Genomic DNA, 23,590 nt, shown 5'->3' with positions numbered 1-23,590 from the left:
TTTAACATAGTACTAGAATTCCTAGCCAGTGCAATAAGGCAAGAAGCAAGCATAAAGGGGATCCAAGTAGGGAAAGAGGAAATAAAACTATCCCTCTTTGCAGATGACATGATTCTGTATTTAAAAAATCCTATAGACTCTACTCCCAAGCTTCTTGAGCTGATTCAAAACTTTGGAAGGGTAGCAGGCTATAAAATCAACCCTCAAAAATCAACTGCCTTCCTTTACCTCAGCAGTGAGAGGAACGAGGCAATAATCAGGAAAGAAACTCCATTCACAATAGCCTCAAAGAAAATAAAGTACCTAGGAATTAGCTTAACTAAGAATGTAAAGGACCTTTTTGACGAAAACTTTAAAACCCTAAAAAAGGAAATTAAAGCAGATCTCAGGAAATGGAAAAACCTCCCATGCTCCTGGATTGGAAGAATCAACATTGTGAAAATGACAATCTTGCCAAGAGCTATCTACAAATTCAATGCAATACCCATCAATATCCCAATGTCATTCTTTAATGAAATAGAAGAGGCAATCCAAAATTTCATATGGAATAATAAAAGACCCCATATAGCAAAAACCCTTCTTAGCAGAAAGAACAGGGTTGGAGGAATTTCAATTCCAAACTTTAGACTCTGTTACAGAGCTATAATTCTCAAAAAAGCTTGGTACTGGCACAAGAACAGGCTTGAAGACCAATGGAATAGAACTGAAGACCCAGATATTAAACCACAGACCTATGGCCACCTAATCTTTGACAAGGGAGCGAAAAAATAGAATGGAAGAAAGACAGCCTCTTCAACAAGTTGTGCTGGCAGAACTGGTTAAGCACCTGCAGAAAACTAAAGCTGGATCCTTCTTTGTCACCTTGCACTAGAATTAACTCCAAATGGATCAAAGACCTGGAAGTAAAAGCTGACACACTGAAAACTTTACAGGAAGGAATAGGAGATACACTAGGCCTCCTTGACACAGGTCGAAACTTTCTTAATAAGGACAAAGAATCACAACAAATCAGAGAAAGGCTGGATAAGTGGGACTGCATTAAACTGCAAAGCTTTTGTATGGCAAAGGACATAGCTAGTAAACTAATCAGGAAGCCTACAGAGTGGGAGAAGATCTTCACCAACCAAACAACGGACAAAGGCCTCATATCTAAAATATATCAACAACTCAAAAATTGAATCACTCCAAAACTAACCTCCAAAGTAACAACCATCCCATTAAAAAATGGGCCAAAGACTTAAAGAGAGTCTTCTCTGAAGAAGAAACAAAAATGGCCTATAGACACATGAAGAAATGCTCAACATCTCTGGTCATGAAAGAAATGCAAATCAAAACAACTCTAAGATTCCACCTCACTCCAGTTAGAATGGCCAGGATCAGAAAAACGAATAACAACAGATGCTGGAGGGGATGTGGCCAGGAGGGATCACTACTACACTGTTGGTGGGAGTGCAAACTCGTTCAACCACTATGGAAAGCAGTGTGGCAGTGCCTCAAAAGACTAAACATAGAACTCCCCTTTGACCCAGCAATTCCACTACTTGGCCTTTACCCAACCATTCAGAAACAAGGACATACTAAACCCACTAGCACAACAATGTTTATTGCAGCACTATTCACCATAGCAAAGATATGGAACCAACCTAGATGTCCCTCAGTTGATGAGTGGATCAACAAGTTGTGGTATTTGTACACAATGGAATTCTATGCTGCTGTCAGAAAGAATGACATCGCCCCATTTGTTAGGAAATGGAAAGACTTAGAAAAAATCATATTAAGTGAAGTAAGCCAGACTCAAAGGAACTTAGGCTCAATGGTTTCCCTCATTTGTCATAATCAGTAGAAACCTTGGGCTCTACTAGCAGAGATCTGCAATAGAGCAAAATCTTGATACATAAGGCCATATAATGTGAAGCTAATTGAAAGGACTTCCAGGATATTGAAACAAAAGCCATATAATGAATGATTGTTGTCCTTAATGTACTATGTTGTCTCTCATCTCCTTTGCTGTCCCTTGGTTATCTCATAATGGTAAAGTATCTCACTTTGTTATCTGATATATTGAATTTATTTGTATTTGGATATTTGAAATTTGATAGGGAAGGGGGGAAAACCAAGACGGGTGGGGGGTGTGGGGGAGGGGAGGGAAATGGGTACCAAGACATGTGAAAGGTATCAATGTATGTCAATTAATGCACCTTCTATCTGGCAAATATCATGTAACCCTTTTACTAATTACAATAAAAAAATAAACATAAAAAAGTACTTTTACTTTTTGAAAAGTTGATACTGCCTAATAAAATCACTTTGAATTAGATTAAAAGATTTACACCTTTGAAAAGTGATTTGTAAAGAGTAGACACTTTTAATATGAAACACTTTGAAACAAATTAAAGCCTTGTGAGAGAAATCAGAAAAGCCTAAGAGATATCCAGTCTATGATCACTAAAAGGATTTGTAACCATTACTTTCCTTGAAAACCGATTTTAAAATTATTCTTTGTCATCAGTTAAATTCATTTTATCAAGTTTTTAAACAGTTGTGTCAAGTACATGAAAATATAAGCAAGATGTCTCTTCATCCAAAATTGATAAGTAAAATTGATTCATTTTACCAAGAATATAACTGGTCTGTTATATGAGATAGACATTGTACTGTGTTCACAGTTTATGCAAATCTGAATGGTCTTTTGTATATAATTTCCATATAATATTATAAGGAGGGAAAGAAAAGTTTATATTTATGTATCCAAAATTATATAACCATGAAAACAAGCCTCGACATTATAGCCTAAAAATAAATTACTATTATTGTTTCCCTCAAAATAAAATTTCATTCTAGAAAAATAAGTAAATATTTTGGCATCCCTCTGTCACAAAACAAAAGTCCTATCAGAGGGTTGATAAGAATGACAGAAAAATTCCCATACTATTGAAAAACTAAAACCTGGGGCCAGGAATGTGGCCTAATGGTAGAGGGCTTGTCTAACATGTATGAAGCCCTGGGTTTGAGTCCTCTGTACCATATACACAAAAAAGTGGGAGTGGTGCTTTGGCTGAAGTGGTAGAGCTTTGGGAAAGCTCTGAATAATAATACACTGTAAAAATTACTCAAACACATGGAAGCTGAACAGCATGCTATTGAATAACACTTGGGTCAAAGAACAAATTGAAGAAGAAACTGAAAAGTTCCTACAACGCAATGAAAATGAAAACACACCACAAAGGAAAATTTGGGATATAGAAAAAGCAATCCTAAAGGGAAAATTCATATCCCCAGGAACTCATATTAAGAAGGCAGAAGATACTCACATAAGTATCCTACAGAAGTAATTAAAGCACCTAGAAGAGCAAGAAAAAACTAAATCTAAAGCAACTATGAGGCCAAGAATTATAATAAGGAAAACACTAATCAATGAGATAGAAATTTAAAAATTATCAATGAAATTAATGAAATAAATAGCTGGGTTTTCTTTTTGAATAAATTAATATGATGAATGGACCTATCGCAAGATTAGCCAAAAAATAAAAGAGGAAACTCAAATAAAATCAGAGCTGCCACAGGAACAATCATAACCACCACACAAGATATCCAAACAATCATTAATAACTACTTCCACAATCTATATTCACTGAAATAGGAAGACCTATTAGAAATGGATGAATTTCTGAAGAAATATGAACTGCCCAAACTGAAACAAGAAGAGATAAATCAATTGAATAAACTTACAATTAGCTGATATTCAATGAAGGAACCAGAGATACACAGTAGACAAAACAAAGCCTCTTCAATTATTGGTGCTTACAAGAGTGGGTGACCACATGCAGAAAACTGAAACTCTATCTCAGCTTGTCACCATGCATGGACATCAACTCACATGGATCACAGACCTTAATATCAGACGTGAAACTCTAAAACTACTACATGACAAAGTAGGAGAGACACTGAAAATCATAGGCAGTAAATTCCTAAACAGATTACCAAGGGGCACAACAGATTAGAAAGGCAATGGACAAATGAGACTAGCTAAAACTATTAAGTTTCTGCACAAAGGCATAACTATTAAAATAGAAAGACAGACAGCCAACTGGGAGAAGATATGTGCCAGCAATACATAAGACAAAGACTTAACATCCAGTATTTACAGGGAACATAGAAATTAATACCACCAAAATCCAACAAACCAGTCACTAAGTGGGCAAGGGAACTAAAGAGAGATTTATCAGAGGAAGAGGTAAATATGGCAAAGAAACATGAAAAATGCTCATCATCCATGACCATAATGGAAATGTAAATTAAAACAATATTGAGATACCACCTTACCCCAATGTAAATGGCCAATATTCTGAATTCAGACAACAGTAAATGCTGGTGGGGATGTGAAGAAGGGGGAACCCTACTGCACTGCTGGTGGGAATGTAAATAATTCAACCACTCTGGAAAGTAGCTTGTAGGTTCCTCAAAATACTAAACACAACACATGCACAGTCATGTTCATTGCTGTTCACTATAACCAAGCAATGGAAACAATCTAGATGTCTTACTACAGATGAATGAATACAAAAAATATGGTGTGTGTGTGTGTGTGTGTGTGTGTGTGTGTGTGTGTGTGTGTGTGTATGTATATATATACACATACAATGGAATTCTACGTAAACACCAGGAAAGAATTTTTTTCATTTTATGTTTTATTATAGAGGTAATGTGTAGAGGGATTACAGTTACATTCACGAGATAGTAAGTGCATTACTTCTCACACATTGATACCCCTTTCTTATGTTTTTGTCCGCATTTCCCTCCCTCCAACCCCTTTCAATAATCTTGTTTTCCCCCTTCCATTTCTTATTTCAAATAAACAAATAAACATATGTATATATAATATACTAGGTAACAAAATCAGCAATATGAGATTAACCAAAGGGCAACAAAGGAGAAGAGAAATAACATAGTACATTAAGAACAACAATTACTTAAGATAAAGCTCTTGTTTCTATATCTTAGAGATCATTTCATTTAGTCTCATCCTATATGACCTTATGTATCTAGGTTTTGTGCTATTGCAATCCTCTGCTAGGAGAGTCCTAGATGTGTACTCATTACTACAAATGAGGGAAACCATTAAGCCTATGTTCCTTTAGGTCTGGCTTACTTCAGTTAATATAATTTTTTAAATGGCATTCTTGGGGAAGTGGAAGGAACTAAATAAAGGAAATCATATTGAGTGAGAAAAGCCTAGACCAAAGAGACAAAAGGCACATGGTCTCTCTGATATGTGGATATTAGAGCTAAACTAAGCAAGAATGATGACAGAATAGAGCTACAGACAGAGAGAGAGAGAGAGAGAGAGAGAGAGAGAGAGAGAGAGAGAGAGAGAGAGAGAGAGAGAGAGAGAGAGAGAGAGAGAGAGAACGAGCGCCAAATCCCTAGTAAAGGGAAGAAATGTACATAACAGTTGACCTGGAAGAAAAGGTTTCATTACCAGTATTGAAAGAGTTAAACCTTTTTGTTCTATGTAAGCTTAGAGATTTTTATATATTCCAACATTTTTAAATTTTGTGGACTAGAACAATGATACTTAGTATTATAACAGTAAAATAAGTGATTGCGATAATTGCTAAGAATACCTAAGTCACAGTATTGTAAAATATATGCAATCACTTAACAATAAAAAATTGAGGTAAAATATTGATCTTATGAGCTATACTGGCGGTTCTTCTATGTTATGTACTCCTGTAGTTAAAGCTTTAATATTTTGGTGAAAATTGCATCTAGAAAAAATTTACAAATATATAAAATAATTTGGTACAGTAAACATACTATGTACCCTTTTTCTGCAAACAATCTAATTATCAATGGAAAGAACAAGAAAACTTTCCTTAATTGTTTAAATGCTTAACATTATTTTTCATTCTATTTGATATGAATATATATGAAGTGGACTATGAAATGTGCACATTACATTCACATAAATTTCTCCAAATGAATTTTGCTTCTCTTTTGTGGTATAATGATTATATGTCAACTGCTAACATACAGATGATCTTGACTTCCAATGACTGAGTTTGCATTGTTTTATTTTTTTATACTACTGAGCTTGTGTGTTTTTGAACTGAGAGCTGTGTGCTTATTAGTCAATAACCACACAATTTAAACCACACTCTTAGGCCTTTATACTTTTAGTTTTGTTTTTTCATGTGGACTTCATTTTTATCTCACTCCTACCTTCATCTCCTCACTCCTACCTTCATCTCCTACAGACCCTATCTAAATTACAAGTGGACTTGGCTTGAATTTATGATGGGAAATTTATGTATGTATGTATATATGTATGTATGTATGTATGTATGTATGTATGTATCTGTCTGTCTGTCTGTCTACCTATCTACCTATCATCAATCTAGTAGAAATTTTGGTCTTTGCTACATTAGAGGATGTGTGATATTGGACTGCATTTCAGTAGCAGCAAGCAGTAGTTCCCAAGTAGCTACATAAGCTCTTACTAAAGCAATGGTAATTTATGCCACGCTGTTGCTAAGTGATGGCTTGTCCTGAAGAGGTATATGAAAATCATTGTTCGGCTTAAGATAGTTTCACCTTATAATGTGACTATTAAAATAAAATCCATGGTATTTTATTTATTTATTTATGTGTATTATTACTTATACATCTTACTTACTAGCTGTGTGTTTCCACTACATAGCCAATGACAAATAACCTCTGTAATCATAGAATTTACTTTTTAACAATAAAATAGGCTTGACTTACTATTTCCTGCAAACCCAGAATCATTTCAGAAAGGGTCTTTCTTTCCTTACGTACTACAAAACTTGTTAACTGCACATGCCACAATTATCTCGTAAGGAGTATATTAGGGATTCTCAAATATAAGGCCCTAGATTTTACCAAAAGTTTGATGAATTAGCATAAAGACCCGTGAGATACGAAGCAAGAATGATTGTACTTTGCATGATAAAATTCAAGAGTCAGATCTGCAAGGTAGAGCATTTCTAAACTATGTGTTATTAGTGCTCCATTGATTCTTTTGCTACAGAATGAATCTATTTAGACACTTTATTAAATACTGGACATTAAAGTCTATTAATAACATCTATATAAAATATTGCTTTAAACAAAAACAAATCTCCAATTTGAATAATAGCTTGCTCTTTAAATCCAACCTTGTTTCACCATTTAATAAAATTATTCCATTAGTAAAACAGGGTATTAATTACAAATTCTTTGAGTTGCTGACCTATGGCTTATCTATTTCAGTCCCTAGATTCTAAAATCTAAACTTAGTAAATAAGGGTCCAATAGATGGAGAGTCCCAGTAATAGAAAGCAGAAGCTAGAAAAAGAAATGGAAAGGGTGGATCCTGTAACTCAGGGAGGGATGAAAATGACAAGCGGAACATAAATTCTCTCTCTCTCTCTCTCTCTCTCTCTCTCTCTCTCTCTCTCTCTCTCTCTCTCTCACACACACACACACACACACACACACACACACACACATATACACACACACACACTTGTTTTCATACCTGTAATCTTAGCTACTCAGAAGGCTGTGATCTGTCCATCACAGGTTCATGAGATTATTCCAATTAACCATGAAAAAGCCCAAAGTGGAGTTGTGGTTCAAATGGTAAAGTGTTAGCCTTGTGCAAAAATAGTTAAGGAAGAGTCCCTAGACTCTGTGTTCAAGCCCCAGGACAAGTATAAAAAATACAAACAACAAAAAACTACATTTTAAGTATTCCATGCTTCTTAACTGCTAAGCTTTACACTCAATGTATGAGTTGCACTGATATGTTGAGATGTTGAAATCACAATTTGAAGTGGAAGCACATCCAGTATCCTTAATAAGAGGACATAGAATCTTATCAATAATTAAAGCTTGAAAGGGATAATGTTTTCATTTTTAAAGTAATATGAAGAAAGCACATCATATTTATTTTATCCAAGTCAAGCCTTGTACAAGAAAACCAGGCACCAGTGGCCTGTAATCCTAGCTACTCAGGAAGCAGAAATCTGACCACTGTGATTCAACGCCAGCCTGGGTACCAAAGTCTGTGAGACTCTTACCTCCATTTAACCACCAGAAAACCAGAAGTATAGCTGTGGCTCAAATGGTAGAGTGTTAGCCTTGCACTGAAGAGCTCAGGGACAGTGCCCAAGCCTAGAGTTCAAGCCCCATGACTGACAAAAAAAAATAACCAGAAGTTTTTCAGAAATAAGTTGCACAACACAAGTACCTACCGAAATATGTGTTTGCTCTGTTCAATAAACAATGTCCTATTTGACAACAGGCAGTCAATTTAAAATTGAGTTTTGTCTGAAGTGTGAAAATGATTAAGAAAGTTAGAATTATGAGGATAAAGAAAGGGCAGAGTCTTATTCATTACTTAAAAGAGAGTTGAATTTCTGGCTATATTTCTCCCCCCACCCCCGCAGCCTTTTCTGCCTGTTATTTGACTTGGTTGAACTGAATAAAAGCATACATTTCTTGAACTGTCAATTTTTAAAACTGTTTTAACTGAGAGTTAAACAACAGAATATATACTTTCTTTAAAATACCATTAGACAGCTCATCTTTTCCACTTGTAATGTGTGAATTTGGTCAGTGTATACAGAAAATTTTACTGCTAGCAGTTTCACCACCCATGGCCCATGAATCAAATCACAGAAGTAGATATGTTGATTTATAGTTAGCCACATATACATTTATATATTTATATATATGTGTATATATACATACATATATAAAATTTTTGTTTTAACAGATTTGATAAAATATCAGGAAGGATGATATACTCTCACTTTCCCAGAGTGCTTATTTTTTCTTGTAGAAGCTTTAAAGAAACATCTATCAAATCCAAGTTCTCTTTCATGGCAGAAAAAAATGCTTTTCAGCCTACCAGCTGATATCTACAACTTCTCAGCTCAGGTTACTATACCAGATGCAGTGAAACCACAGACACTCTGCAGCAGGATTCTGATTGATTTGAAACATGAGGAAGTCTTTTACTTTACGTGCTGTCATACTCATTGGGCTTTTAAGGGTCATTAAGAAATGCCTTCCAGCTCTCACTATCTTTTTCAACAGTTCTAAACTGATGGGTAACACAATCTAAGAAATTCGGGCCACATTAATGTCTTTTTGGTGTGTTTGCTGGAGAAGGGAACATTGATTGTATATTTATTTCCTTATGTTGTTAGCAGGCCAAATTCAGAGGACAAAAAAAGTTTGAAAATTGGCATAATCAGGAATTTAAATAATATGTGCTGCTATCCAATTCTGGACATGTGACTTAAATCTGTATGCTATTCCTCTTCCTGCTTGTCATTAACTCATCAATCATAAGTTCAGATGGACACTGTAGCTCACATCTGTAATCTTAGCTACAAAGGAAACAGACATTAGGAGGATCACAATTTGAAACCAACCTGAATAATATTATGAGAACCACCCCCCTACACACATACACATACTTCATTCAGTCACTGAAAAATTACATGGAGTTGTGTTATATAGCTGTAGTAAGAAGGGTATTGAAGTCCAGTTTAGCCTCAATAAAAAAAAAGTGTGAGCTTATGTAAAAATAAAAACAAAATGTTTTGTGGCATGGATCAGCAGTAGCAGGCTTACCTGCCAAGCATAAGGCCCAGAGTTCAGACTTCAACATGAAGAAAAAAAATCAATGACTAAAGTTTGTCCTAGTGGTGGAATGCTTGTCTAGCATGCACAAGACTCAGGTTCAATTCCTCAGTACCACATACATACAAAAAGCCAGAAGTGGTGCTGTGGCTCAAGTGGTAGAGCCTAAGGACAGTGCTCAGGCCCTGAGTTCAAGCCCCAGGACTGACAAAAATTAAAATACAATAAGGAGAGGGAAAGAAAACCATAAACTGTTCCCACAAATAACAAAATGTGGACCTAATGGTTTCTCTTCCCTTGCAATTCAAATTCCATTTCATGCATTTGCTCTTTCTTATAGGAGAGGGAGAGAGCTGGTACTGGACACAAGGGCCTGAGCACTGTGCCCTAGGCTTTTTCTAGTTGAGGATGAGTCTCTATGTCTTAGCCACACAAACTTTTTGCTAGTTAATTAGAGACAAGGGTCTCATGATCTTTCATGCCTGGCCTGGCCTCAAACTGTGATCCTCAAATCTCAGCCTCTTGAGTAGCAAGGATTACAAGTGTGAGCCGCCATTAATACCTAAATATAGGTGTTCTTTTCTGACTGTGTAAAGCACTATGCTGTGACACATTCCCTGTTTTACTCTGTCATCAGTGAAGAACTCTATTTCTCCACTAGGAAAGAATACAAGTTTCAGGAAGAATTATTGAACATATTTTTAAGGAGATTCCCTATGAATAAATTTGATCACTCATTCATTAATATTGTTATCCTCTCAAATTCTCCTTTCACTCCAACAGTTTTCTCGACGTTGCTTATTTTAGGCAGACACTAAAAGAAAATATGGTTAAATGACATATCATGTCAGGCCTGCTTTCCATTTATTTTATGCAAATTCTAGTAGTATTTGCCTGGCAAACTGCAGTGTCTACACATAGTGAAACTAAACATTGACACTTAATTTTTCTCAGGATAGTACTAAAAATTAAACAATCAATTATGTAAATGCCTCTGTTTTATTCTATTTTGTTACTTTGGGGTTGAACACAACCATTGACAAAACTGCTTCTAAAAAATAATGATATATTTTAATTACATTCTAATTTCTTAACTAATTACAAAAGATTGATAACAAGAATGAATGGATCTCTCTTTCATTTGCCATATCATAAAGAAATTGTTTGACCAACAAAATTATAGTATTACTCAACATAGCCATTTATATCTAAAGATATTATAATTTCAATTTAATGGATATGTGCTGTATAATAGCCTTTGGATATTGATTATGAGTAGAATAACAAAAAATGTATGTTTTTAACATTTTTGTAATGACCAGATGCTGCTTGTTCAATTGTGTTTTGTTTTGGTTTGGTTTTGGTTTGTTTGTTTTTTGCAACTCCTGGTGTTGAACTCAGGGCCTGAGCACTATCTATAGGCTTTCTCAAGGCTCTACCACTTGAGCAACACCACCACTTCCAGCTTTTTCTATGTATGTGGTAACAAAGAATCAAACCTGGGTCTTTGTGCATACTAGACAAGCACTCTACCACTAGACCAAACTCTTGGCCCTGATTGTTCAGTTTTATAATCTTAGCTACTCAGAAAGCTGAGATCTGAGGATTGAGGTTCAAAGCCATCCAGGTCAAGAATGTCAGTGAGATACCTACCTCCAATTAGGCAGAATTAGACAACAGTAACAAACAAGCAAAGGAAAAACAGAAGCAGAGCTATGGTTCAAGGGGAAGAACACTAGCCTTTAGTGAAAAGTCTAGTGACCAGCCTCCTGAGTTCCAACTCCAGAATTGATTTTTACACACACACAGAATCACTATTTTCTTTTTAATGTTTATTGTATGTGATAATATCATTAATTCTTATGAGAATTTTAAATATCTTAACTTTTAAGAGGTTTGTCTGTATGTTTCTGTATAAAATTGTAAAGCAAAATTGTTCAAGTTATATTTTTCATGTGCTTGCCAAATATACTTCTTTTTGGCTGGATTCAGCTTTAGAATAATAATTCAAATCATATCAATTTCTTACTGAAGTATAAGGTTTCCACAAGATATTATTCAGCAATTGAAAGTCTTAAAACGAGTGTCTAGTTAATATTGAAACATGGAGTGAATTACCAGTGTTAGCAATGCAGATTTTCATTATATGTTCAATGAAATACATTGTGAGAATTCACAGATCATCATCTCCAAAAACAATAAAAAATCATAAACTTATAGCCTGCTTGGCATAAATACATTTTCAGTAAATACATGAAAACATCTTATTACTAAACAAAGTTTAAGTTAGTTTTCTTCAAGAGTTCACACTGGGGCATAACAGTTAATTCTAAGAACATATATGTCCCTTTTAGAAGTTCAGCAAGTGTGTGAGTTTCCGGAGAGACTGAAGGAAAACACATCATCTTAACTCTTCTGGAACTTTTCTTTAGTTTTAATTCTCCAATAAAAGTAAGGACCAGGACTCAAGATTGCCCTTGTTATCAGAACTCAACAGTTTAAGGAGCATATTAGTATGGCATTGTTGCTTCTGATTATTCCAAGTCTTGTACTTACATAAGCGTCAATTTTTTCAAGAAGTTTTTTTTTTAAATTTATTAAAACCAGAAGTGATTTTTCACTAACAAGCTTCATTCTCTAGGAATGAAGCTTCAGGGAAAATGCTCTGTCTCTCAGAGCAGGGCATAGACTTCAGTGGAGAACATGAATAATAGTGCTGACAGGCCCTCAGTTACACACACGTGTAACTGACACCACTTGGCTGAAATTCAAATTCTTATGTGAACTCAAAAAGACCTGTATTGGGATTTCAAAGTTTTGAAGTGTTAAGAATTTCAAATATGCTAAAAAACATGAAGTTTAATATAAATTTATAGAATAACTTTGATATTTGACTTTATATACTCAATATTTACAACATGTTTTATAAATACCTATGTATTTTAGAGTATGCACACATATGCATAAATAAGAAAATATATAACACAATATGTAGTTATCTATATACATACACAGAGGTACACTAACCTATTAAAATTATTACCACAAGCAAACTATCATCCATTTAGTATTTTCTTCACTCATGGTTTATCTTATAAACAATAGCAAAAATAAAAAACCCTGAGTAACTGTACCCCTCTATACGTTACCTCAATAATAAAAAAAATAAAGTGCAAAACCCTCAGAATTATAGGTACAGAAATAAAAATAAAACAAGTGGAAAAAAATAAAAGTAAAACAAGCCAGGGAAAGCATTGAAGTTGTGTAGATTATTGAACAATTTGGTATTTCTTTGTTTTATTTCAATGTTACAAAGGAAGTTTTGGGAGGAGCTCTCATTGGTAACCCTGTACAATTCACAGGAGTCAGACAGTCCAAGTGTTCTATATATGGCTAATGTGTTAGGCACTGAGAAGTCAGAACATGAAGAAGACAGCTTTTTCCTGCATCAGGTTACAAGACAGCTTGATTCTGTCCTTTCCTGTCCTCTGATAATCAGAAGTTAAATTTCCACTATTCCATAGGATCTAAGGGCATAAAATTTGACTCTTATTTAGAATAGAAATCATTTAAAATAAGAATGATACAATCTGAGAGAAAAGCAGACTAATGTGTTACAAGGTCAAAAGAAGGAAATGAATACTAATTAAACAGTTATTTTATGTCAGACCCTTGGTCATGGAAATATCTACTTAGTTCATTTGTCAGAAGGTATGTCAAATTCTGTCTCAGCCAAATTTGGTAAAGAATCTAATAGACAAGATTGGAGACAGGCCATTTCTATTATTCAGTTATTCTTGCTATGGAATGGATCCTGGTTATTAGAAAAATGTTTTACATATTTCAAAGCTCATTTGGTGATAGATGCCAATTTTCACATTTGTGGTAGTAATAGGAAATACTTATTTTGAGCTGTGATAGGAAACTTGCTGATAAATCTTGTTCATTAAAATGAGAGTCTGTGTGTAGATAGAAACGTTGTAATTTAAGTTTTTAATCCTTAATAAATTAAATACTTACACATTGGTGTATAGATACCCATGCATTTCACCAATACTCAGAAGGAATAATAATGCTGAAAATATTCTGAAACACACTTTTTATCATAGGTAGAAATGATTAAATAAAATTATCATTTAGATGCAACTTCAGCTAAGTGATGGTCTTTCAGAGCCTGTAAAGATACTGTGTTCTAACATATGGATTTTCTTTCTGACACAGAATCACACTCAGTCTCTACTAGTCCCTACTTTGTACAACCTAACTGCACACTCTCCACTCACAATTCCTCAATATTTATACCACTTCTAGGAAGCCTGAGAGAGATTTCACTACAAGTTAAAACTACTTTTCCATGAAGCACCATGTAAGTGTGGCCAAACGACATCATAGGCAATCATGTCTCCATAACAATATTGTTATATGATTCCATGTGTCTTTCATTAGGAATAGATAAAGAACCTTTCATCATATGATCATTTAGCACTTACCTTATGTGGGTAATAATGAGTGATGTGGGAGGAATGAAAAAGTCATCCACTCTGTCAAACTGCTTTCCAACTGGCTGGGTGTGAATGGTGTGGTGAGGTACATTCCCACTGGCCAAGGTTATTACCTAAACATGACATACCATGCTTTGTTAGACCTGAGAAGTACAATTCCTTAATGGTAGGAGGTTTAATTACACTTAAACAATAATTTCTTTTTTTTGCAAGACTTTATTTTTTTATTGTAATTAGTAAAAGGGTTACATGATATTTGCCAGATAGAAGGTGCATTAATTCACATACATTGATACCCTTTCACATGTCTTGGTACCCATTTCCCTCCCCCCCACTTAAACAATAATTTCTAACACTTATTTTTAGAGAATATTGTGCTCCTTTAAAATTACCATACATATAACTAAGAATATTACCTTTTGTAATCAATTTGATAGTTTTCCATATGGAAAATTTCTTTCTATGAAGAAAGCAAAACTTGAAACTATTTGTCTTGATCAACAAATGCTTATAATGCAAAACACAGTCATGTACCATACAACACCATCAACAAGATCACAAACATTATGATGTTCCTATAATCTTGTAGGACACTGTAGGTGTTGACACCAAGGCGGTGACTGCCTAAGTGCTTTAAGGACTCTGAAAGGTCTAAACATTTCCTAGATGGATTTCTCAGGACTTATCAGTCTTATTGAGGCAAATGAACATAAATATAGTCACAAGCAACGTCTATATAAGAATAATGTGATTTTTGCTAAAATAAAAATAAAGCTAACAATAAGGCAATATAAATCAGTTATTAGAACAACATTCTTCAAATAGAACAAAGCTAGCAATATAGCCATAAAATTCCAGAATAAATGTTATGTAACATATAGCTTTGAAAAGTATAGCAAAAAAGTCTTGCAATATATAGAACCATATTTTAATATTTTCCAGCCGCAAATGGAAAGTAACTAATTAGCATACATTTTAATCAAAGTAACTTTTCTCTCATTCATAATTCTTAAATTTCATGATCCATTAAAGGAAAAGTTCTATTTTTAATATCCTATTACACTTCAAAATTCCATTAGTTCTTTTCAGATTTCCTGGAATTCCAATTCCTTCTTTTCCCTGTTGGACAGTGAAGGCTACAGTCCGGTGGGAACCTTTCAGAGGATTTTTTCCTGTCCTTGAATTTTTCCTTTTTAAATAATTCTATTCATAACCACAATATTTTCCCTTTTAAATACTTCTATTCATGACAATTACCGTTTGTTTCTGTAAATGAAAGAGGAGTTCTCACACAAGATATATATCTTTGAGCTGTCTCCTGTCTATAATCCTAGCTACTTAGAAAGTTGATGAGCTTGGGCAGAAACATTCTTGAAAAACTTATCTCCAATTTATCAGTAAAAAACAGAAGTGTAATTTCAGTATAAGTGTAGAGCACCAGCCTTGAGCAAAACAATCAAGGGACATTGCCCACGCTCTGACTTCAAATCCCAGAATCGACACCAAAAAACAAATATATTTTGGTTTGTAATGAGAGAAATAAAGAATATTTTATTTTTTCCAAAAAACAAATTCCACTAAAACTTCCCATTTTCACCTAAATAAATGATTTAAGTAGGCTAACTTATATTACACTTAATTAACTGAAAGGAAATAAACAATAAAACATAATGCCTTAAGAAATTTAAGTTCCAGGAACTTTGGAACCATTTTCCCTGAACCTTTTCAAGTGTCAAACTCATCACCTGGCATAACCAAAACATGTATCTGCCCAGAAGAGTGACGAACATGAACCAAAACTTTCATTTAAAAAAGCTGTAGAGACACTGTGCATAATTCAGACTTTCATAATACAACCTATAACAATCTGTTAAAAAAAACAGCAAGGAAAAAAGATTCTTCAAATCTTTCCTCCCTTAAAGGTGCTGGAAACTCATTACTGCAATCCTAGTTCTCAAAAGTTTGGTAACTGATTATCAAGGTTCAAAGCCATTCAGGAAGAAAAGACCCTTATCTTCAGTTAACCACAAAAAAACTAGAAGTAGAGATACCTCTTAACTAGTATAGTACCAGACTTGAGTGGAAAAAAGTCAAGGGACAGCATGAAGCTCTGAGTTCAAGTCCCAGTACTGGTGTGCATGTGAGTTTGCACCCTCCCCAACAAGCACATGTGTAAAAATGACAACTCAATATATTGATATGTACTCAGCTTATTGCTTATTACACAGACTAACAACAGCTACAGTGATACTGAAAATTTCCTGAGCGGCAATACGTGTCAGAATGACTAGGAGGAAATTTGTGTGGCAGCATAGTCTGCTGCCATAACAAATTCAATAATGAAACAATTTTGTGATATGTGAATTGTGCACCCAACCTTACTCACATAACTTAAACTTACCATTGAGTACATTTTAAAACAACTACCCATATTCTATTAGCATAAAACTATCATGGCATTCTGGGAAAAATCACTTATTTTCTGAGATTGTTTAATATTTAAACAATTACTTAAGATAGCCATAAACTTTTGCTTGTTTGGGTGTCTGTAAAATGTTAAATTTATTTACCTAAATAATTCCAATAATATTGAGCATGATTTAATCTATTTATAGTTTAATTTATAAATTAATTAATCTACTTCTAGGTTAATTTTAATCTATCTAAATAGATTAAAACAATGGAGAAAGAAGTATTTGATTCTAAAGAATGTAATATACTATAAATCTGTAGAGTTTCTTAAGAAAAAAGTCACTTAATGTTTCAATTTTTCTAAAGCTTAAGATAACTAACGTTAATATTACTAAACCTTGAGCTCCTACTGTAAAGCCAACATCTGTGACACTGATCATATTTCCAGCTAGGATGGGGAAATATCAGCCAGTGTCACTCAATGACTTCTAATCTGGACAGGCAATGCAATTTGCTTTTGAAGCTGGATAGATGGGAGCGGGGGATAAGGTATGGTCAGCTTATAGCAAATACGAGAGATATTACCTCATGTATTTCCTTTAGATTATGGGAACAAAGTCCATTAAAGGCAAATGAAACAGAATAGCTTAAGGAAAGTGAGGCTTGAAGGCAACTCAGAAATACTGTATTTAGAAACTTGGAAATGCTATCTTTGCTTCAAGTGTATTCATTCTTGAGAGAAGCATTTATGTATTTAAGTTAGGTGGCTGAGCCTAAGGAAACCATATCACGTCCATGCCAGCACCTACCTAGGTGCTGGGGGCTGAGAGCACCTCTGGCACCTCTGGCTGGGGGAGGGAATTCTCCACCAGTGCTGGAAAGCCTAACAGGGAGAAAGGGCTATTCATTAATTGCAGATGCCTAGCCACAAGGTGAGCTTCAAAGTTTCAAAGCCTTACAAATGGAAATTTGGAGTCTGGGTCTTGTCCTCTTGGTGGGAGAGAAGGTAATGCTCTCCTCCCCCAGGTGATCAGTGGTGCCTGCATCCCTGGAGACAGGGGTGGGCACTTGGCTTCTAGAGTAGGAAGCCTATCAGTCAAATACCTAGGACTGGGAGCTTCCTATGACCCTGCCCCCTGCTGAGTCTATTTAAGTCTGAACCAGCTTATGCACCAGGATGTCCTGTGTCCTGTCTGCTGGGTGTTCTCCCATCAGCATGTCATTTCAATTCAGCTCTTTCAGAGCTGAATTTCAGAGCTGAAGTCGCTAATTGGTATTGTATCTGTTGTTTCTATAATCTCTGGCCTGTTTACTGACTTTTATCTGTGGCCTGTTACCTGACTATATTGAGTTCATTTTCTGGCTGCTAGCCTCTGAGACCGTAAGTCTGGCCAAAGATTGCAACTGGCAAAGAGTGGCCTCTGTATATTCTGTAAATTCTTGCATTGCAACAGAATGCCTTCCTGAGAAAAATACTTCCCCAAAGTTAAGCCACTTTCTCCAAAATGAAGGTAGCAGGGTACCTCAAGAATAAGGATCTATTTTATGGCAGGATGCAGTTTTACCTGGAATCTCAAAAAATAACACCAGGCTGATTACAGCAATGACAAAGAGCCCAGCTTTGCATAACTTTGAAGCCAGACCCTCACCTTTACACTATAAATACCATAACAGCATAAGGAGTTATGTGTTTCTCCCTACGAGAGCACCCATACTTCTTAGAGTGTAGCCCTGCCATTTTGTGTGTTTGTCTGATTGTCTGATTGCCTGCTTGTTTACTTAATAAAGCTCTGTCAAGTTTTCTTATCATCATATCTTGTCCAGAAAACCTTGTTCTGTGATTGAAGTCAAGGATGCCAAGTGAAGTGTTTCTACATTTAAACTGAAGCCTCACTAAGCCTCACCTTGTCTAGTGACATTGGTAACTAGGATGCCACAGAAGTCACATTATGTGAATTTTGGATGTGCCTGGATCTTAACTGGCCTAGTAACATTACTCTCTTGTCACTTGAAACTGTTCTTCTGTGATGATGCCTATCTAAAGGTCCAGAGTGATCTACAAGGGAAAGAAGGCACCTGGAAGGGCACTAGTCCTGTTGACAGGCACAGGCCCAGCTCACTTTGCACTTTTAGGTGACTGGAGCCATGTTCCAGAGGCATGTGCATTAACTAAAAGTTGGACATCCAGTGTCTTATTTATACCCATGCTCTCTGATCTCAATCATTCTCTGCTGCAGTCAATTTATAATCACCTTGTACTCCAGGAAGAACAAGATTTACTTATAAGTACCTTGTGACAAAAGGCCAACTGCCCCTCAGACAAGCAATGCTATTTTTCTCTTAAAGAGAACAGCTCACAGCTACAGAAACCCTTCAGGCCTCCAGAGACAAACAAAGAGATAGTAATCAACCACACCAAATCTGCAATCCCGAACTGTTTAACTATGCATACCTTTTTCTTAAAAGAAAAAAGAATGAAAAGGTAAAAAATTTTTTAAAGAATTATCAAGGAACTCAGAGGGATATGCTGTCCTTTCACTTGATTTAAGATAACGTGGTTAATTTACAAAATAACTGTAATTATATTATATGTCATACTTAACCATATTTAGACTTAGTCACTATTTCGATAATTAAAATATTTCATTTGTTATTTGTGGTTTAATTTTACAACACCGATAATATATCCTGACAGTGATTGGAATTGAAAACATTGCCCACAACATATTTTGTTAAAATAATGGCCAAAAGTTAATGATTTGGGGCACTGTAAGGAAGGACACATCTGTGTCAAAACTGTAATCAAAAAGTGATTTACAAAACTGTATAAACTATATTTTCAGAGCTAACCATTTCTACTTGTTCCCTTTGTGTTTCCTTTTAAGCTTATAACTCCAAATATTGAGAAATTGTGCCAAAGGGTCATCATGAACAAAATGCGTATTTTTCTTTTCTGCGTCTGTGATGTTCTGTGATAAATAACTCTAAGGAAGAAGCAAATCTCACAAAAAAACCAGAGTATTCCCCAATTAAAAGTGAATCTGTGCACATATAATAAACAGAGTATGCCCAGACCAAAAAGGAGTTCTGCTTTGAAGTTCTTATAATCTAATTTTTTTGCCCTCTCTCATGTAGTCCCACCAAAACTTACCAAAAGTTACCTGTTGACAAGTAACTTTGCTTTCAATGTATCCTTCAAAAGTTTACCAATCAGAAATGTGATCCTGCTGCACAGTACTGGGTGATAGAGACTGGGGAACTTGCAGAGTCTTCAAGAGTAGATAAAAATTATTAATAAAATAAGAGACCAATTCCTTATTGAGGGAGTAGTGTTGTAACATCAGAAAGCATTCTCTGGGGGTATTTGCAGGTTCCTCATCAATAGAAAAATTCATTCAAGAATTAATCGTTCCTTAGGGCTGATGTTGTGGCACAGAGAGATCCTGCTAGTACATATACTCTGCCTCCACAAGCCAGATCATTCTCCCAGTCATGTTATAACAAGGTCACCCTCTCCAGATGATGCTGGCTGTCCTTGGACATCAAAGATTCCATAACCAGAAAACAAAAGAAATACTTTATAAAATACTCAACCTCAGGAATTCTGTTCTAATGATATAGAACTAACTACAGTAAATAAGAGAAGCTACATTTCTACCCTAATCTTTATTTTTAACGACTTTTATTCTCTAGAGCTTACTTTTTTTTGCCAGTCCTGGGGCTTGAACTTAGGACCTGGGCACTGAGTTTTGCTCAAGGTTAGTACTCTGCCACTTGAGCCACAATGCCGCTTCTGGCTTTTTCTATGTATGTTGTATGAAGGAATCAAACCCAGGGCTACATGCATGCTAGGCAAGCATTCTACCACTAGGCAAAACTCCTGGCCCTAATGCTTAACGTTAACTTTTTAACATAGATTATATTTTGAATAAATATAACCGCTAATTAATATTACCCCCACAATTTTACCCAATCCAAACAGTACTGATTTAAACCTATAATTCCCAGAAGAGAATATTATTGCTTAGCCACTAGGGGAACATTTTAAAATTCCGATGTCACCATTCTTTCAAATACACAGGAGGTGATATGCTTACCTGTAGCGTGGGTGAAGTCTTCTCCATAGTGCCCCAGCTTAGCACCCACACCTGATCATGTGACTTGTCATAGTGTAGTTTCACTGGGACTGGGTCTGTGCTAACAGCCTATAATAAAAGAGGAGTAGGAAAGTCTTCAGCCTAAAGCACTGGTTAAAAATTAGACTGAAAATCCTGGAAGATTCCAAAATTTTTATACCATATTATAAAATTATTTAACAAGTTGTCTAAATTTCCATGTCCCTGTACAATTAATTTAGAACCATCACATTTTGTTCCAGTATATATTTGCATCTTATAGAATTTTATTGTATTTTTTGAGCCCAACATGAAATGGCCATGAGGAAGAGCCAATTAAAATCTCAAAGATATGAAGATTAATATGAAGAAAATGAGCCCTATTAAATTTTGGCATTCTCATGCTGATTATGGAATTTGACCATATGTCAAAATCACATATATGGCTATAACACTAATAATTGATTGCCTGGTTTAGTTCCCTAATAAGAAATATAAAGTAACATAAAAATGATGCTTTTTATAATTCCCTTCTTGAATACTTGTTTGAAAACATGACATTTGAAATATGATGTAAAAATCAGTGCTAATAAAATCTTTTAATAAATAAAAAGTAAAAATAAAAATGAGATGCTTTTTATTGGCACCATACTTAATATAATTAAAAAAACAGCTTTTCTGGTAATATTTACTTACAAACAGCCTCCAGAAAACAAATTGCTGCTAGGAAGTTCTTTCCTCACTTAATTTCAAGCTCTTTACATTACAAGTTAACACCTGTTAAAGGTAATTTCCTGTGGGACTTACATTTTGCAATTTATAGCATTTAATAAATTATATTCAATCACACTTTATTCAATAATAAAAGCATTTCTTGCAAAAGTTCTGCTAAATATAATTAGGGAATTTTCTAGATTTTGTTACATAATGGGACCGTATTCAGTTGATACATAACAGGTAAATTATATTTGTGGTTGGACATAAGCATAGCACTTCTCTCATAAAACAATAGCATACATTTAAATATTTCAGTATTCAAGGATTAGTGAAACAATTCATAAATTTCCAAAAATATTTATTGAAACAAATTTATATGGATGTTTATCATTTTTCAGTAATAAATGCTCATAATATTGCTTATAGATAATATTATTAGATACAAATATTACTGTGTAGCTGAACACTAGTTTAAATAATGACTAATTTCTTTATTTTAATTTTTTATTGTGAAATATTAGTGTAAGCCATGATTTCTGACAATATTTCACTCATCCAAAACGGAAAGTAGAGGAATCCCTCTGGCTTCCTTCCAGATTGAGTGCCATATTGAACAAATGGCTTCAAATTTCCAAAGACATTCTGACACTGTAAAATTGTAAACAGAAATCCAACCACTTGAGGATGTAGGAAGGGGAGAATAAAAAAATAACTTACCTTTCAAGCCTACATTATTAAGGTTATTAAGTAACTTTATTGCATAATGAATAGTCTGATATTTTCTTATTTGTATTTGAATGAATGCAGGCTCTTTCATTTAAATTTCTTCATGTATTAATCAACAATTTCAATGTAAACTTTGCAAAAGAGCTATCACTGCATTACTGACAAAGCAATAATATTTTTTTGAATTTTTTCATGTTTCTCCTTTATATAGCAAACTTGTTCTATGATGTCATAATGAACTCAAGTAATTTTTAGGCTTTAAAATGTTAGAAAAGCTCAGTGTAAAAACTATAGCAAGAAAACCTCGCTGTTATTGTAGTTATAAGGTAACAAATGAACAAGGTCAATATGTAAAGTTAAGAATTAAGGAACTATTTCAGTGGAAATTTCCATTTTTTGCCAGCTCTTAATGGTGCTTTCACACCTACTACCTCACTGGGCACATTGTTCATATGAAGGAAGGGAGGTGAGGAAATATATTATTATTTTAAAATTTTTATTTTTTGTCAGGGTGATGTATAAAGGGGTTACAATTACATTCATAAGGTAATGAGTACATTACTTCTTTAATATTGTTACCCTTTCCCATGATTTTTCTCCCACTCTCCCTCTCCCAACCCCATCCCAAATTGTAAGTTCATTTCCACTCTATTGTATTGTGAATATCATTATTACACTGGTTCACCCTTTTCATTTTTTTGGTTTTTTATCTCTAATTTTTAATTGTAATTAATAGAAGGTTTACAATATATTCGCCAGATAGGAAGTGCATTACTTCACAAACATTGCTATCCCTTCTCAAGTTTTTTTCCCCATTTCACTCCCCCTACTCACTTCCCTCACCTTGTTTTTCCCCCTTCCCTATCCTACTTCAAATGAACAAATAAACATATATACAATATATCAGATAACAAGGAAAGATACTGAAACAATATGAGATAACCATGGGACAACAAAACAGATGAGAAATAACATAGTACATTAAGAACAACAATCACACATTATATGGCTTTTGTTTCCATATCCTAGAGGTCCTTTCATTTCGCCTCTGGCCTTATGTATGTAGGTTTGTCCTATTGGAAATCTCTGCTAGGAGAGTCCAATGTTTATACTGATTATGACAAAGAAGGAAGCATATGTTCCTTTGAGTCTGGCTTACTTCACTTAATGTGATTTTTTTCCAACTCTTTCCATTTTCTTACAAATGGGTTGATGTTCTTTCTGTTGCAGCATAGAATTCCATTGTGTAGAAATACAACATCTTGTTGATCCAATCATCAACTGATGGACATCTGGGTTGGTTCCATATCTTCGCTATGGTAAATAGTGCTGCAATGAGCTCCCCTATGACCCAACAATTCCACTACTTGGCATTAGCCCAATCATCCAGAAACAAGGACATACTAAATCCGCTTGCACAACAGGGTTCACCCTTTTTGTTATCTTGTTTTTCCCCCTCCC

The 23,590-nt window shown here is 34.7% G+C and overlaps 1 protein-coding gene across 2 annotated transcripts in view; it reads right to left on the bottom strand.

The window, feature by feature from the left end:
* Positions 1–23,590, bottom strand: part of Fstl5 (follistatin like 5) — a 570,877-nt gene that overhangs the window by 55,620 nt on the left and 491,667 nt on the right. For both annotated transcript variants that reach the window (XM_090343981.1, XM_090343982.1), the window contains 2 exons: positions 20,669–20,776; positions 14,148–14,272 (listed from right to left, as the gene is read on the bottom strand). In XM_090343981.1, coding sequence (XP_090200107.1) covers positions 14,148–14,272; positions 20,669–20,776 — 233 coding nt within the window. The remainder of the gene's footprint in view (positions 1–14,147; positions 14,273–20,668; positions 20,777–23,590) is intronic.

Source organism: Megascapheus bottae, chromosome 13 (assembly GCF_031878675.1).
Source record: "Megascapheus bottae isolate mThoBot1 chromosome 13, mThoBot2.hap1, whole genome shotgun sequence".
In the NCBI taxonomy this organism is placed as follows: domain Eukaryota; kingdom Metazoa; phylum Chordata; class Mammalia; order Rodentia; family Geomyidae; genus Megascapheus; species Megascapheus bottae.
The sequence above is the reverse complement of the archived record's forward strand: the minus strand, read 5'-3'. Positions and strand labels throughout refer to the sequence as shown.